Genomic DNA, 16333 nt, shown 5'->3' with positions numbered 1-16333 from the left:
ATGGAACAGCAGCAAAGCAGTATTTGCCTATAAATATTCTCTCTTGGCTTTCATTTGTTTTAGCATTGTGTTGCTCACACAGAGCTCTAAATCTCTGATTTTGTGACTCTGAAACTACTCCCTCTTCTTCCCTAGGATTTTGCTCTAGTTTTCTTTCAGTGTAAGACTAAAAGGAAAGATAAAAAGGCTCTCTCGTTTCTTCCCATTCGGACAGTTCAACGATGATCTAGCTAAAATTGGAGCCTGGGAATCCTCTCCTGAATTGACAAAATGTTGAATTCTGGATAAAAAATTGATAAGAACAGGCAAGGAGACATTTTCGGTTTTTGCAAAAATAAAAATAAAGGCCCTAGCAACAAAGAATGCTAGATCCCACTTTATCATATTCCTGATACTGCCTTTTGATTGACATTCATTTGTTCTTGTAATATCCAAATAGAGAATTTTTTGTTCGATCTTCTCAATCATTTCTGACTCTTGGTGACCCCATTGAGGTGTCCTTGGCAAAGACGCTGGAGTATTTTGCCTTTTCCTTCTCTAACTCAATTTACAGATCGGGAAACTGAGGCAAACAGGGTGAAGGGACTTGCCCAACAGTAACTGTCTGAGGCTGGATTTGAACTCAGGATTTCCTGACCCCAGGCTAGCTATCCCATATGTTAGTGGAGGAAGCCGGGTAGCCACGTATTAATAATACAAAGATTCTTCTAAGACAGTTATCTGAAGGGTAAAGAGTTGAAGTTTACTGAAGCGCAGTTTAGTTTACTGAACTGGAGTGGAGCCCACTGAAGCTGGAGTGCAGAGGTCCCCCTGGATCAGCCTGATGAGCTTTAGTGTCCCATTCAGATTCCCCACGCTGCCCAGGAAGAGACAATTCCACTGTGGTCTCAGTGGACCACCTGATGTTTCAGATGAAAATTAGCCAGCTGTGTGAACTTGGGGAAGCAATATCCACTCTGTAGCTGTCAGTTGTTGTATCTGTTAAATTAGATGAGATTTGTGGTTTATTCTCAAGCTAGAAAATGTCTAAGGTTGTTGGGGAACAGCTCAGAAGAGCAAAGACTGAGTTAGGAGATAAAAGTATTGTGAATGCAAGGAGAGAACAGGGGAGGTCCTGGAGAGTGGGATCACATGGAATGTTTTGTTTGTATTTTAATGTGAGCACATCCATTAAAGTCGGCGGGTGCCATCTTCACAGGAGCATAAGGCCGCTCTCCCGCAATTAGGTTGATGACCCAACTAGAAAGCCAAAGTATTCCAGGAACTATTTATTCCGATCAAAACACAGCTGTTAAGAGAATGGCGTGTCCATTGGAGGCCCGATGAGGCAGCTCAAGAGGAAAGAATGGAGAAAGAGCCACGTTGGAGGCAAGTCCCAAATTCTGGCTCTTAGATGCACCATGACTTTTTCTTTTCTTCTTCCCAGAAATCTCTGCAAACCAATCCCGGCCACTCACACATGGCCTCCAGAGTTTTCCCCAAACATCTGTTTGCTGTATCTCCCAGAAATGCTGTGTCTCATAAGATGGGCTACACATGAAGTTAATTTAACAAAGTTATAATACAATTGCTCTGTTGGCTCCCTTTTGAGTTTCTTTTTGCTAAAAACATTTTTTTAAAAAGCACTTTCGTCAACTGGGACATTGATGCATTGTTGGTGGAGTTGTGAATGAATCCAACCATTCTGGAGAGCGATCTGGAACTATGCCCAAAAAGTTATCAAACTGTGCATACCCTTTGATCCAGCAGTGCTACTACTGGGCTTATACCCCAAAGAGATCATAAAGAAGGGAAAGGGACCTGTATGTGCCAAAATGTTTGTGACAGCCCTGTTTGTAGTGGCTAGAAACTGGAAAATGAATGGATGCCCACCATTGGAGAATGGCTGAATAAAATGTGGTATATGAATGTTATGGAATATTATTGTTCTGTAAGAAATGACCAGCGCGACGAATACAGAGAAGCTTGGAGAGACTTATATGAACTGATGCTGAGTGAAATGAGCAGAACAAGAAGATCATTATATACTTCAGCAAGGATACTGTATGAGGATGTATTCTGATGGAAATGGGTTTCTTTGACAAAGAGACCTAACTCAGTTTCAATTGATCAATGATGGACAGAAGCAGCCACACCCAGAGAAAGAACACTGGGAAATGAATGTAAACTGTTTGCATTTTTGTTCTTCTTCCCAGGTTATTTCTACCTTCTGAATCCAATTCTCCCTGAACAACAAGAGAACTGTTTGGTTCTGCACACATATATTGTATCTTGGATATACTGAGACATATTCAACATATATAGGACTGCTTGCCATCTGGGGGAGGGGGTGAAGGGAGAGAGGGGAAAAATCGGAACAGAAGTGTGTGCCAGGGATAATGTTGTAAAAAAAATTATCCTGGAATGGGTTCTGGCAATAAAAAGTTATTATAAAAAAACACTTTCCTCACAAAAAGCATTGTGGAGTAAGTAGTACAAGTATTATTACTTCACATTTTACAGAACTGAGGTTGGGAGGAAGTGAATCCGTGTTTGAGTTGCACAGATCCTAAGTATCACGGGCAGACCTTGAATTCTGAATGTGTCCCTTAAAGGCTGTGGCCTGCTGGTATTTTAAAGACCAGTAATTTCTGATGCTTCTCATCAAGTTGCCTCTGCAACTTGAGCCACATGAGCGTTTCCCAATTTCCACTTTTTGAGCCTTTCTGCCTCTGTAAAGTGAAAAGTGATGAAGCTCTCTCCTGATGAGATTTGTTGTAAAGATCAAAGGAGATCTACGTTCTAAAAACGATAAAGTCCCACATGAGTGGGAGCCGCTGTTGTTGTAAGCTTTAAAATCTGACTATAGGGCAGAGTGCACAAGTACATGTTAGTGAAACATGTCTCCTCCCTGTTAAGCTTCTCTGGAGACCTCTCATGTGAAGCGCCCAACTTAGTTAATCAGAAATTAGTAAATTGGAAATACCAATACCTTTACCCACTGGAAATGCTTCAGGGCAAGTGACCCTGACTGCCCAAGCAGCCAAATGACACCTTCACGATGGGTCAAAGTGCTGTTGCCACGGAGGAAAAGAGATCTCAATGTGTTCGAGGGTGTCATGCCATATTTTATCCACATTGGCTTCAGCTTCTGGGCCTGGAGTCAGGAAAACTTACCTTTGTGAGCTCAGATCCAGCCTGAGACACTCATTAGCCGGGGATCCTCAGCAAGTCACTCAGTTTGCCTCAGTTTCCCCATCCGTAAAATGAGCTAGAGGAAGAAATGGCGAACCACTCTGGTGTCTTTGCCAAGGGTGCCCCAATTAAGGTCACAAAGAGTCAGACTTGACTGAAATGACTGAATTACAACAGAGACTTCCCAGCTTCAACCCCTTTATGGGGCAATCCTAAAAAAAAGTCTTTAAATCTGGATAGATGAAGTAAGAAGTAAAATGGACTAGCTAATAAGACCTAAAAAGGAAAACGCTGAAGACTCCAAGGTCTTTGAAAATCTTCATTGTGAATTTTGGAAATTATATTTAATAACATAGATGGCAAAATAGCTCCACTATCTCAAGGACATGGGCTCACTTAGGCTGTTTTCGAGAAGTCATTTTGGATTTGGGTTGTCATGAAACCAACTTGGTATTTACTCAATAAGTAAAATTCTCAACATGTGTCAAGGAAAGCTAGAAATAGGCTTCGTGCCAGAATCTCAAGGTTCTGTTAGACCAAAGGATGAGGATAATATCTATCAATACCTTGGTCTCCTTTAGCGAAGACATTCTGAGCAAAAAATCATCAAGGTGAATGTTACGGCAGAAGTTGTTAAGCATCTGTTAAAATCAAAAGGTGAATAAGAAGACATTTCAGGCAATTAGTTCCTACAGAATACTGGTCTTGCTATGTAGAGTAGAACAGATCTTAATAGTACCTTAATAAATATCTTAAAAAGAAAATTAAAATAAAAAATGTACCTTAATAAAAATAGTTACCTTAATAAAATAGTACTTTAATAAATAGTACCTTAATAAAACCCTATAGAATATTAAAGCCCATCCTCAGAAAGCAGCTATAGAAAGATTGATACTCAACAGCACAAAGGAAAAAAATCTATAGTCTTTACTGTGCCAAACCTACAGAAATAAGGAGACATTTCATTACGGAATAGTAAGGCTTGACAATGGGCATGCGCCATGAATCTGTCAGATGTAAACCGAGATCGCTCACCTCCAGGTCAAGCCACTGAAAGAAAGGGCGTTCAGGAGGGGAGTCCAAAGGCTTTCTGCAGCTGATCTCTATGGGAACTCTGTCCATAATAACATATTGACGAAGAAGTTGGAACACATGAGCATCATGAAGATTTTCTTCTGGAAGCGGAGGTTTGTAATAGCAATTCCAGACTAGATCATTATTACAGGAAAATACAGAAGAGTTACGCTTAGAGATGTGGACTTTGGGATCAATATAGATTATCACGCAAAAGAATATGGATCCAGTCTAGCATTGCAGCAGGCTGGAAATTCAGCACCTCCTTAATTCCTGGTAAGACCACCTGGTGGCCAGAATTATATGTCGAGATGTTTTTCAGGGATTGACAGATGGCAACAATGATCTTATTAACAGCAATAACTAGCATTTTCAGGTTTACAGAGTGCATAAATGTATCATATCATTTGATCATCTCAACAGCTCTGGGCGGTAGGTACAATTTTTAATTCTCATTTTGTAGATGAGAAAGTAATCAGAGGGATTATGTGTTTTCCCAGCATCACACAGCTGGTAGATATCTTAGGATTTGAACTGATCTGACTCCAGGACAAATGACAAAATACTAAACTAAAGACCTCACGATACCCCGAGAACTCACCCATAATATACAGAAGCCAAACCATCATTGTGACTAAGCACATTCAGCCGCTCACAATCTTCTGGACACAGCACTGACAGACATGTAATAACAGTCGTTTCAGGAGATGTTGCCACTTGTGATTGGTTCGGTATTTACCAGGGTCCTCCTCGCCAGGATACAAATTAGGTACAAGCAAGATTATTCGCCTCCGTTGTGCTGAGAAAGTAGTTGTTGGCCCAGGGATTGTACAACTAGTGACCGAGTTCAAAAATTCTCCCTCTGCTATGTGATGTTAACCCCCACTTTGTGATACTTCCCCTCATCATACCTCTTCAAAGCCAAGAAGGAAAAAAAGATGGTGCTTGGAGGAAGGGTAAGTTTGGGAAAGGAAGCAGGGCAAAGGGAAAAGAATAAATTAAGAGAAGGATCGGGTGGGCAGTGCTGAGCCCCACATATGCCTGGCAAAGTCTCTGAGATGAACTACACACAAGCCAATGATTTTGAGTGTGTTTCCAGGAAGACTGGCTTAGCCTTTAGCTGTGGATTCTGGTTTCAGGGGAAATCCTTCTGCCTGGTTTCAGGAAGCAGTGCCCCAGCGATGGACACACAGCTGGGGGTTCGGTATCACTGGCTTTGAGCTGAGACAGGTTGACAATTCTCTGGAATGAACATAAAGGGAGTCGTGCTTCCCAAAGGACTGGCCAAGAACTTGGGTCAGGCTCTCGCTAGCTCCGAGACTCAATGGGCTGTGATTTAAAGCTTATTCCCACTCTGCTATCACAGATGCTGGGGGTTCAGGCCAGCTTTTGATCTCGGTTCTCTGGACTCTTAGTCCAGTGCTTTCCCCTGCTGTCCTATGTGAGCACATCCCTCGCCACCAAACCAAGAGAGGCCTTTCTCTGGTTCTCTGACTGGGGCAAGGAGATTGACAAGACTTCAGACCATCCCTCTTCCTGATCAGCTGGGTTTTCTGGCCACCTTTGTCCTTAAAATCTCTTTTATTCCACTTCTGGTGTGTACACCAGGATTGCTTGGGGGAGGGCACACTGCCTGCTCAACTCATTATGCATTTGTCCTTCTATTGCTGTCTGGATCAGCGGGTCAGGCGTCACCTGCAGCTTTGACTTAGAAGGTACTAAGGGTTGCCAATATGGAAACCAGCTCTCATTAGAATGGCAAAATGGAATCCAGGTGGCAGGAGTGGCTGAGGGTTAATGTGAACAGGAACAAAATACAAAGACTCTAATACGTGTTTGAAGACAGGTATAGACAGACACTCTGCAGAGGCAGTGCGCCAGATGGTTAGAGATCCAGCCTCGCCATCGGGAAGCCGTGTGTCCGGAGATCACGCTGGTACAAGCACATTACACTCGTCCTGGATTCTTCCTTCCACTGTCCACGTTGCATCTTGTTCATCGTGCATCTTATGCCTCCCTTATGACTCCGGCAGAGAGAAGACTTCCTAGTGACATACGGAGGAACACTTGCTGGCTGCTGACACATCCATCCCTGTAATTACTCCCTCCTGGGGCAGTGGTTGGGCAGCGGACTTTGTGCCTGGCCCTTAGACACTCAATGTCTGTGTGAGGTTACCAAGTCACTTAACCTCGGCTTCAGATTTCTCAAGATAAACTAATGATCGCACGGACTCGCCAGGATTGTTGTGAGGATCAAAAGTAATATTTGTAAAAAGCTTATTAGCACAGTGTCTGACAGGTAATAGACATGTAATAAATGACCCTTCCTTCTTTTGTCTTCCTTTCCCGCCTATCCTTCCTTCATCCTTTAGTTTCCGCCTCCTTCCCCTTTTTGTCTTCCCTCTTTTGCTCCCTCCGTTTCCCCCTCTCCCCCTTCTCCCTTCATCTCTTCATATTTCCTCTGTATCAGCTGAATGGGGGACTGGGCAGGGATCCAAATCCTCCTTTGCTTATACCTCTACATGCACAAGCATATAGCTGTACGTGGCCCTCAGAGGCTGGATGTTAGTTTATCTCACAATCTCTGTAGACTAAATAGTTACTTGAAATGTTCGAATCACTAGCAAATAGTTAGCTATAGGTGAAATTTGGCCCGGAAGCCGAGATGAGAATTTGATTTTTAGCTTTGCTTCTAAGTAGTCCTGTGAATTCCAGCATCAAAGGATCGTATGATTATTTTTCATCTGAAAGAGACCTTAGAAGTCAATTTAGTCCTCCGATTTTCCCCTAAGTGGGAAGTGGCTCCTTTTTGAAACAAAGAGGTTGGAATAGATTGTTCTAACTCTAAAGTACAAATATCTGTATTCTTGGGTATTCTGAGCCAGTCACTTAAAAAATCTCGGAAAATATGCCGGGTTAGTCTGCCGACTTCTGTCTCTTAACTTTTGCCCTTAGTGTTTTCTGATATTTGTGCGTATATTTTTGTATGTCTACATGTACACATACATATACATGCATATATGTTTGTCTTTTATGTGTGTAGTAAAGGGATAAAACAACTATAGCAGCCGTGTCCCTCTTCTGACATTACTGGGATGAAACAAAGGAGATTCTAGGCTCCCTTGGTTGAATGGTTCATCTCTGTCTTCTAGAATAAAATAAGAGCACGTGTTTCATGGTTTGACTTTTGTTGTTGCCAGAGAACAGAAGTATAACTCCCCTGGGTTGGGTCATACCCAGAAGAGGTACGGCGAGAGCACCCTGGTCCAGCCCAAGTCTCAGCTTTGAGACCTTGGAGAAATCATTTCTATTCAATGAGCCTGAATTTAGTCATTGCAAAAATCAGGGGGAAAAAGGTTATATTTAGTGACATCTGAGGTTCCTTCGACTTTTGACATTCTCACTTCTAGCTAAAATCTCAGTCTCTAAAAGGAGATTAATGAGGATTTTTCCTCCTTTGTAGGCTTATAGCAAATGTTCATAGAGGAACGAAATCCATAGGGAATTCAGCATTTGTCAGAGCCCAGAGTCTTCCTGGGTACCGCTGAATCAGGAAGCAGTACAGCAGGCCGGGGGCCATGGTTTGTAGTGGGGGCGGAGAACCCAATCTGTCACTGGAAGGCTGAGGTTTTGGGAGAACAGGCTGAGTCATTCTGTCAGTGCACAGAGACTGCTGTCTCCCGCTTCCTGATGGGGCACTTCCTCTCTCTGCCTTCCCTTTTGTGTCAGAGCTTGGCAAGCAGTGATAATATCCTTATTACTATCATTAGTTCCTACAAGTCTTTTCACGTTTGCGTCCCGTCTTTACCATTTCTTCTATCGCAGTTGTAACCCAAGTAAGTACCATCCATTGTCATCACTCCCCTGGGAAGTTGATTCAACAGAGAAAGAGGCCTGGAGGGTGGGCCAAAGGGGTCTTCTTCCCTCCCTAGCAAAGATTAGAAACAACTCTTCAGCTTAGCTGCAAATTCTGAATGCTGTGGTCCTCAGACAAGCCAACGTTCTCTTATGTCTCCAATAAAGAATGAGGTTGTCCCCTCGTAGTTGTCCAAAAGTCACCAGATCCTATCCTTGATCCATTCATAAACCATAATTTGTTCAGCCATTCTCAACCACTTTGTTTCCAGTTCTTTGTGATCGCCCAAACCAAACAAACCCCCCAATTTTCCATATTTTGGGGCATAAGGGGCCTTTCTTCCTATTTTTAGCCTTTTTGGGGATATTTGTCCAGCAGTGAGGTATCTAGCTCAAAGAGTTTATCCATAGTTCAGCCACTTGCCTAATTCCAACTAGTTTTCCGATTTCCAGCTCACCTGCCAATATCCTCCTGCAGCCCCTCCGGTACTGACTGGTCTCTATTTGTCTTTTCCAACTTGCTGATTATGAGGGCAAGCCTCAAAGGGGTTTTAATGGGCTTTTCTTTCATTATTGTTTTGGAGCAATGTTTCATATTGTCATCGTCAATGCTCTTCCGTTTGCTCATGAAGATGCAAAGTGAGCAGAACCTGGAAGGCCATGTGAATAACAGTACTAGTATGTCTTGGTATAGCAGTCACTGTGTGCCAGGAACTGTGCTAAACCCATTACTATTATCTGATCCTCATAACAGCCTTGGGAGGTAGATTTAACTATTTTACAGATGAAACTGGGGCAAGGGTCACAGATCTATAAGTGTCTGGGGCTAGATTCGAACTCAGAAGAATCGGTCTTTGTGACTCTGAGTGATGGCCACTGCCCCGTGCCTCAGGACGACTCAGTTAATCTCATGGGACTCAGACCGAGGCCGTGATTTGGCAGACTGGTGATGTGTCCCATGTAGTCCCTTTACCGCACCACAGCCATGATCTTCATTTGGCCAGGGAGGGGCTCCTAGATGTGGACTTTCGTTCTCACCTTTCCCAGACCATTGCTCCATTCTGTCTCCCCTCTGTGCTCCCCAAGGCAACTCCCAAGTCTCTGGCTCTAGTCAGTTCTAGGAAAAGAGCCAGAGTCGGCTTTACGAACTCGACTTGGGCTCCAGGGCAAGCCAGCAGGCATTTACCAGATGCCCCTAGGTGCCAGGCCCTGGGATGGAAATTGTGGCAGCTTGTGCCCCATCTAATGAGAGAGGGTACAAATGGCAGACTGGAGGATGTGTTGGAGACAGTCTCGGAGGGAAGTCTGAGGAGGAGGGTTGGGAGTCTGGGAGGAAGCCAGGGAAGGAGAGAAGCAGAGGGAAGGAGGCTGGGGGGCTGGAGGGTTGCCTCCCCCCCCCGCCAGCAGTGAGGCAGTCAGATGGCAGAACCTGGGTGGGGGCAGCTAGGAGGCCAGGGTCACACGGCTGTGGAAAGGGGGAAGGGGTGAGAAAAAGGAAGTGTAGGAAGGACCCAGATTTTAGAGACATTTAAAGAAAGTGAGCACTTTGGGAGCATCACATTGCTGGTGGTAATTCAGATAATGGGTCTGGACCAAGAAACCCATGCTCTGTGGCTACAAAAGTGAAAGTCTTAGGCCCAGAAGGTGACCTAGTTACCTTCTTAATTGGGCTGCTGCTGGGAAGCTCGCCAGCTGTGGGGGAACTGGAGAAATGGTTCAGGGCCATGTCTTGCCCCCCCTTTCCCCCCGCTCCGTCCATTGCCTGAGAGATGGAGGCTGTATAGAGATCTGTCGCCCTTTCTCTTCTGAAGACTGTTGGGCGTGCTCTGCCATTGCAGAGAGGAACCTTCACGTGGGATCAAAAGGGCCATTGGCTGAGAGCTGGAAGACTTCCTTGAGAAAGCCGTTAGCCAAGCATGCTGTTGAGGAGATTCCCATCAGGAGACAGCTTCTAGGGTTCCTTCCAGCCTCCAGGTTCCTCTCCTGAGCTGCATTCCCCAAGGCTGGCCCTGAATGGGCCGCTGGAGTGAGCCCGGGAAAGAGTCCCAACATCTCCGTACAGGGGGCCCCCCCGCCCGGCCCCCGGATTTGGAAGAGTCACCAAGACTGAGCTCTGGACCCTTCCTTAGCAAAGAGTGAAGGTGAGGAGCACACGGGAATGCTCTACACAGCTGGCCCAAATTCCTGGCCCCCGTCTGCTGACCCAGCGTGGTTTCCTTGACTTGTTCTCGACTTCTGGATTCCAGAGCACTTGGGATTTGGGGTCTCTCGCCCCTGACCCAGCAGTTGGATCCTGGCTCAGACTTCTTATTCATCCCCTTCTTTGAAGATGATTTCCTTTGTTTCATCCTTTAGGAATGTTCCAACTATCCAGAAGTTCCCATCTATATAATGCCTTTCATACTTAAATATCTGATTCTTTTGCCATCTTCTTTAACTTAACAGATAAAATGGGTCAGAGTTTTTGTCTTGACTTACCTGCCTTTCATCTATTCTCTCTCCCTGGCTCCTTCCTCTCTCTCCCTCCTATGTAATAAAGTCTCTGCAGGCAGCCCCACAGTCCATTTATTTGTAATTCTCATAGAAAATGGATCAGGAAGAAGGATGCCTCAGGTTTTATAATCACGGGGTTTTATTGCACTGTTTCCAGCTGCATTATGCATAAAGGGCTTTGTAAGAAGTGGATTAAAATGATCTTTAGTTTGTCTTTGAGGAGGCGGCTCTGCTTCCCGGGAGAAGTCGAGCCCTCCTCCAGAAGTAATCGGAGCCCACCAGCCTGTGACGCTCTCCCTGTTCCATTGGAGAAGCAGCTCCAGTCATCTTTCAGTTCTCTACCCTGTCCCAGATAAACAACAGCTTTGGAATTGTCCTGGAGAGCTTTAAAGCTGGAGCTAGATAAATCTCCCTATCACTGGCCCACGATCCTTTGTGTTTTATGCTTAGTGCTTATTTCTTAGCTCCTGTGTTTTAAGCTAACAATGGTTATGAGGATAAAAATAGGCGTTTCATTAACTCGGTGGCTTCCAATCACAGCGTTCTGTGTGCAGTAGTACTCCATTTGTCCTTCCAAAGAAGCTGGGAGGTAAGTAGCTCGAGTATTAAGTGAGCCTCTTTTACAGGCTCAGAGAAGTGAACTTCTGCCCCAATTTGGCAGATGGGCAGAACCAGAATTCAAACCTCCTGGTTCCCGGGCATGGGAGCATTCAGACTACATTTGCCTGTCCTGTGCACAATCCCGTGCAGATTGCAATCGTCTCTGCTCGATATTCCTACTGTGAAGGAAACACAGTAAGGACGTTATTGCCCACGTTTACAATCCTCCTTAACGAGAGTTTACAAAGCACTTACAGCTGTCTCCTTTGTCGGCTGGTGCAGACAAGACCCCCGAGCGCGAGAATGGCGGGCCGAACGTGCCAGGCCGGCTCTGCCCTCCGTTACCTGGGCCTCGGTTTCCTGCCTGGGCAAGCGTACGGGCTTCATCTCTAACAGTCGGTGACTTTATGCACGTTTCCTCCCAATCCACACTGGCTCTTAGCACAGGGCCTTGAGTGTCTGGATGTGGAATCGGGTTTTCCGTGTGTTGCCCCCGGGTCTGTCCTCCACTTCCAGGAGTGTTGTTGGCCAGGGCTCCGAACGGGAGGAAAACCATCAGCAGATCATTAAGAGCCCTTCCAACACCATGTTCTTTGGGTCTCATCACAGATCCTAAAGGCTTCACTGCTCTTAGAGAAGACACTTTGTGCCTCTGTCCTGCTGGCTAAAGGCCATTTTCCAACTCGACTCTACTCAAGAAATGAAGGTTGGGGACGACTAGAGCAGAGGTGGTGAGAGCCAGCAGAAGGCTTTTCCTGAATTGGTCCCCTCCCTTTGTTTTACAGAAACGCCTGTGGGGAAAATAGATTCTGCAAGGTCACTGGTAGAATGCCAAGTGAGCATTTGAACCCGAACCTTTGGATTCCAAATCTAGCGGTTCTATTTCACTCGAGCCGTAAGTACCGACCAGGTGTCCAAAAGTGTGCTGGGGAAAGGGAAGGGTAACAGAGAAGGGCCCAGAGCCATAAAGGCTTGAGCTGGAAGGGTTTTGTCATCTCTGCCATTGAGCACAAGCTTCTTGTGTTCCCGGAAAGGAAACTGAGGTCCTAAGAAGGAAGGTAAATCACCCCAGATTTACGTGACGATCAGACTAGGATTAGAACCTGGACCTTGTGTGCTTCCAGTTCACCACGGAGGATATTCCCAAAGTCTCAGTGCCCGGTCTGGCTGCTAATGCTTACGCTGACCCAAGCTTTCAGAAACGCCCTCCTTCCCGCGTCCGTGTAACGGTGCACTTTGCTGCATGCTGGGAGAGAAACCAGATGGGTCACACACACGGACACCCGGCATGGAACTCGAGTCCGGTACCAGCATAAGGCAACGGCTTGGTGCTCTCTGAGGGAAGTGCTGGTCCTGATGGGGTGGATGCCCAGGGCATAGAGCTGGCTCTCCAGGGTGGATAGGAGCTGCCAGGCAGAAGTGAGGAGGGAAGGGATCACCGGCAGAGAACCCCGAGCAGGAGGAGCACGAGCCTCCTCCGGGACAGAGAGCCACTGAAAATGGAGCCGAATTCGAGGAGATGCTGCCCAGGCGTCCCGAGGGAAACGCTCGGGCCTTCTCCCCATCAGGCACCCCTTCTGCCACCTCGTGGAGGGTGAGCCAGACTTGTGAAGACCTTAGCTTTAGACTAAAGCACTAGTGGGTTGCCCTCCAGTGCCGACGTTCTGCCCCGCAGGATCTAGGCTTCAAACCCTGGGCCTCCTGCTTAGTCTGTGGGTGATGTGAAGTCAGGCTGCCTCAGGTCGCCAAAGAAGAGGTGGTCAGTCTGTATCCCCAGCGTCAGAGACGGCCGCGGAGGAGTCCAGCCCCTTTGTCCTGAGCAGCTGCGTCCCGGCCTGCGGGAGTCGGAGGCTCCAGCTGCCCTCCACCGAGTATGGGCATGGCTGGGCCGCCTGCCTACATGCCTGTGCGGAGGGGAGGCTTCTGCAGGGCTGGAACTTGGATCTTCCCATCTCTGCATCTCATGCTGTAGACATGGGGTCCAAAGTCAAAAGGGAATCCACCTGGGAAGAACGCCCCCCGCCTCCCTCGCCCTGCTCTGCTCAAGCCGTGGCCCCCTGCTGACTCCCATGTGGTGGGAACCTGTTAAATGTGAGCCTGAGCACGAGCGACTGAGCGCAGAACATGGGGGGATCGGGTCGGCGCTCTGGGTCCCCAGCCATAACCTCTCTCTCTGAACCCCACCCAGTGCGCACCATCTGTAAAAACAGAGAGGTGTTCTAAAAACCAGTCCGGCTTTAGCCCGCCGTGGCTTAAGGCACAGGGGTCGGCCCAAGATAATTATGTGACGATCAACTGGGATGGACTCGGCTCTTCTCAGCAAGGCAGTGATCCAAGGCAATCCCAATAGACTTGGGATGGAGAGAGAGAGCTATGGAGGCTGCATGGGGAGCAAAGGGGAGTATTTTCACCTTTTTTTGTTTGTTTCTCATTTTTTTCCCTTTTGGTCAGATCTATTTTGCACAACATGACAAATATGGAAATATGTTTAAAAGGATTGTACATGTTTAATCAATCTAGGGGAGGGGGAAGAGGGCAGGGGGGGAGAAAAATGTGGAACACAAGGTTTTGCAGAGTTGAACATATTTGGACAATCAAATACTATTAAAATATTAAAAAGAAAATGAATGTTGATTTTTACACGTTTTTGGGAAATATTTAAAGAACATACATCTATAATTAAAAAGATTGCAGTATTCTCATATGGGAAATCAGGATAGAAGCTTGGGTTACCAGCCTCCCGGAGGTGTGAGAAAGGACGATGTAATACCCACAGCACTGTGTAAATGGTATCCTTTACCCATTGTGCAGATCAACAAATTGGGATTGAGAAAGGTGAAGAGCTCCACTGTAGAACACGAGCTGCTCTTGGCTGGCTGGGTGGGGATGCGCGGCAGTCGTGGCAGCTGGTCAAGGGTGGGGGAGGGCACGTGGCTCCCCTCCCTCAGCCCGAGTCTTCCAGTGGTGCCCGAGGGACAAGTCCCACTAACATCTGCGCTTTGTTCCTAGGAGTCCCTGTGGCCTTACCTGTTTGGCGTGATTGTGGTTCCCGCCTCCATCCAACTCGTGAGCCTCCCGTTCCTGCCAGAGTCCCCGCGCTATCTGCTCTTTGAAAAGCACGATCAGGAGGGAGCACGCAAAGGTACGCCTGCTTGGGCATGTGGGGCTGGGGGCCGGGGCTCGCGGGGGCCGGCGTGGAGCAGGCGCGCTTGCACGTCTCTCCAGTTCCCAGCTCATTTCAGCCTTTATCGATGGCTTTGGTGATGACTACTGTGGTGTAGGGAGCAGGAACACGTAGCGGGTACCCAGGGAAACGTGGCAAGGGTGACAATGGATTTCCCTGGCCATCTCTGATCGCATTTGCCGTCAGTCCTGGTCATTAGTAGGAAGCACTCCTCCTGCTCCTTTCCCTTGCACTCTTCCTCAGCGATGGTGTCCCTGGCACACGAGGCCCCAGCCGGGCCCACGCCGGTGCCCCGTGCCGGCCTCTTTGCTCAGCTGTCGGGACCTTATTTCTCTTCCTTTCATGCTGCAACCCATGGTCTTTGTGGCCATCTCTCTGGCCCTCTCTTAGCCTCTTAAGCCAGCCTTTTTTTACCCGAAGCACAGGCCCTTCTGGCATCCTTGCAGACTCAGGCTCACGTCCAGGCTCCGCCGTTTGCCTTCTTCTGACTCTGCTGGAAGCTTTTCTTGCTCCTCCAACACTGAGCACTCGCTGGGCCCGGCTCTGGCTTTACCCCGTGGTGGCTGTTGCGTCCCTTCCTCTCCCCCAAGTCGTGTTACAAGCTTGTTTTCCCTCCGAGTCCCCAGCACATCTGGGACGCTGGTGCACAATGCCTGCCGACTTGAATGGACCATGACAAGTTACTGCGGCTTGGTAGAATAGAACAAGCGCTGGATCTCCAGACTTGGCTATTAACTGGGTGACCGGGAAGAAGGGATTTAACCAGCCCTCCCCCCAGCTTCTGTCTCTGAACAGCAGCACGGGTCCCGATTACTTCAGAGAGTAGACCACCACAGCCTCGAAGGCAAAGCTCACCAAGGCCTCAGGAGCTCATGGGGCTCGCTCAGGTGCCCTCGGTTCCAAAGGGCCCTGGAAAAGCTTGAGGAAGAAACCCACAGGAGATCCCCTCCTGGGTAAAATTCAAGCTAGCCCCCTCACAGGACCCTTGTCTCTTAAAAAAGGTTCCAGCTGTCCGCCTGTGTAACTTGTGCTTGCCTCGGGTGCCCATCAAAACCTGGGCTGGCTGTCTTGCCCAGAAGGGCCCACGCCGAGCTCAGTTCCGATTCCCTCCCATGGCCCAGCTCCAGGCCCAGCACCAGACTTCTAACCAACTGGGAGCAGCAGCCCTGGATCTAGACTGCTCAAATGCTGCAGCACCTAGAACGTGGGATGGAGAGGGCCTGGAGGGGGAGTGAGCACCTGGACTGTGGGCGATGAGGGCCACAGGGTCTGACTCCTTATTTTACAAATGAGCAAGCTGAGGCTGACCAGATGCTCTGGGGGGGGGGGGGCAGCGTGAGCAGGTGCAGGCGCGGCCACGTGGTGTTCAGACCAGGCGCTGCCCCTTCATCCTCCTCCGCCCGGCAGCCCTGGTGCAGCCTGCTGCCCGCTCACTTTTTAGGCGGCCATCCAAAATCTCTGGTCCCATGGACCGCCCCCCCGCCCCGACACCACCAGGATCTCTAGAAGCACGCTGCTGCCACGGCGCCCCAAAGGTGCTTCTGCAGGCTCAGAGACGGTTTCCACAGTCATGGGTCAAAACGTAAACAATTGGAGCAGATCATGATTTGCCAGAGCCAGAGAATATATATTTTTTAAAGCATCCAACATGCTTTTGTTTTAATTTTTATGATTTCGAAGAATGGTTGGACCTTGTTAAGGTGGTGTCATGGAAAAGTCCCGGACTTGGAGCCGGGAGGCCTGTGTTCCAAGCTCTACCATTCCTTCTCTCTGTGATTGTCCAAGCTTTCACTTTCTTTGCTACAAAAGGGTTATGAGGTGAGCTTTATGCCTTTCAGGGAATCAGAAGAGATACTTCTTGGGAAACCGTCTCTGCAGCCCGTGAGAGGACGGAGCCCAGCGTCAGATGGTTGTAGTCGTCGTCGAGTGTTTTGAGCGAGTTCTTATTTATGC

General features: G+C 47.7%; 1 protein-coding gene and 1 long non-coding RNA gene across 5 annotated transcripts in view; one reads left to right on the top strand and one right to left on the bottom strand.

Moving 5' to 3' along the window:
* Positions 1–16333, top strand: part of SLC2A9 (solute carrier family 2 member 9) — a 172063-nt gene that overhangs the window by 47540 nt on the left and 108190 nt on the right. For all 4 annotated transcript variants that reach the window (XR_004230192.1, XM_031942313.1, XM_031942312.1 and 1 more), the window contains one exon: positions 14206–14338. Coding sequence is in view for 3 of the 4 variants with exons in the window: in XM_031942313.1 (XP_031798173.1) it covers positions 14206–14338 (133 nt within the window). In the remaining variant the exon portion in view is untranslated. The remainder of the gene's footprint in view (positions 1–14205; positions 14339–16333) is intronic.
* Positions 5647–14304, bottom strand: LOC116419867. Its single transcript, XR_004230193.1, has 2 exons — positions 14224–14304; positions 5647–13162 (listed from the first exon to the last, which is right to left on the bottom strand). It is a non-coding gene; the product is annotated as an uncharacterized LOC116419867 (long non-coding RNA).

Source organism: Sarcophilus harrisii, chromosome 6, assembly GCF_902635505.1.
Source record: "Sarcophilus harrisii chromosome 6, mSarHar1.11, whole genome shotgun sequence".
Classification (NCBI taxonomy): domain Eukaryota; kingdom Metazoa; phylum Chordata; class Mammalia; order Dasyuromorphia; family Dasyuridae; genus Sarcophilus; species Sarcophilus harrisii.
The sequence above is the reverse complement of the archived record's forward strand: the minus strand, read 5'-3'. Positions and strand labels throughout refer to the sequence as shown.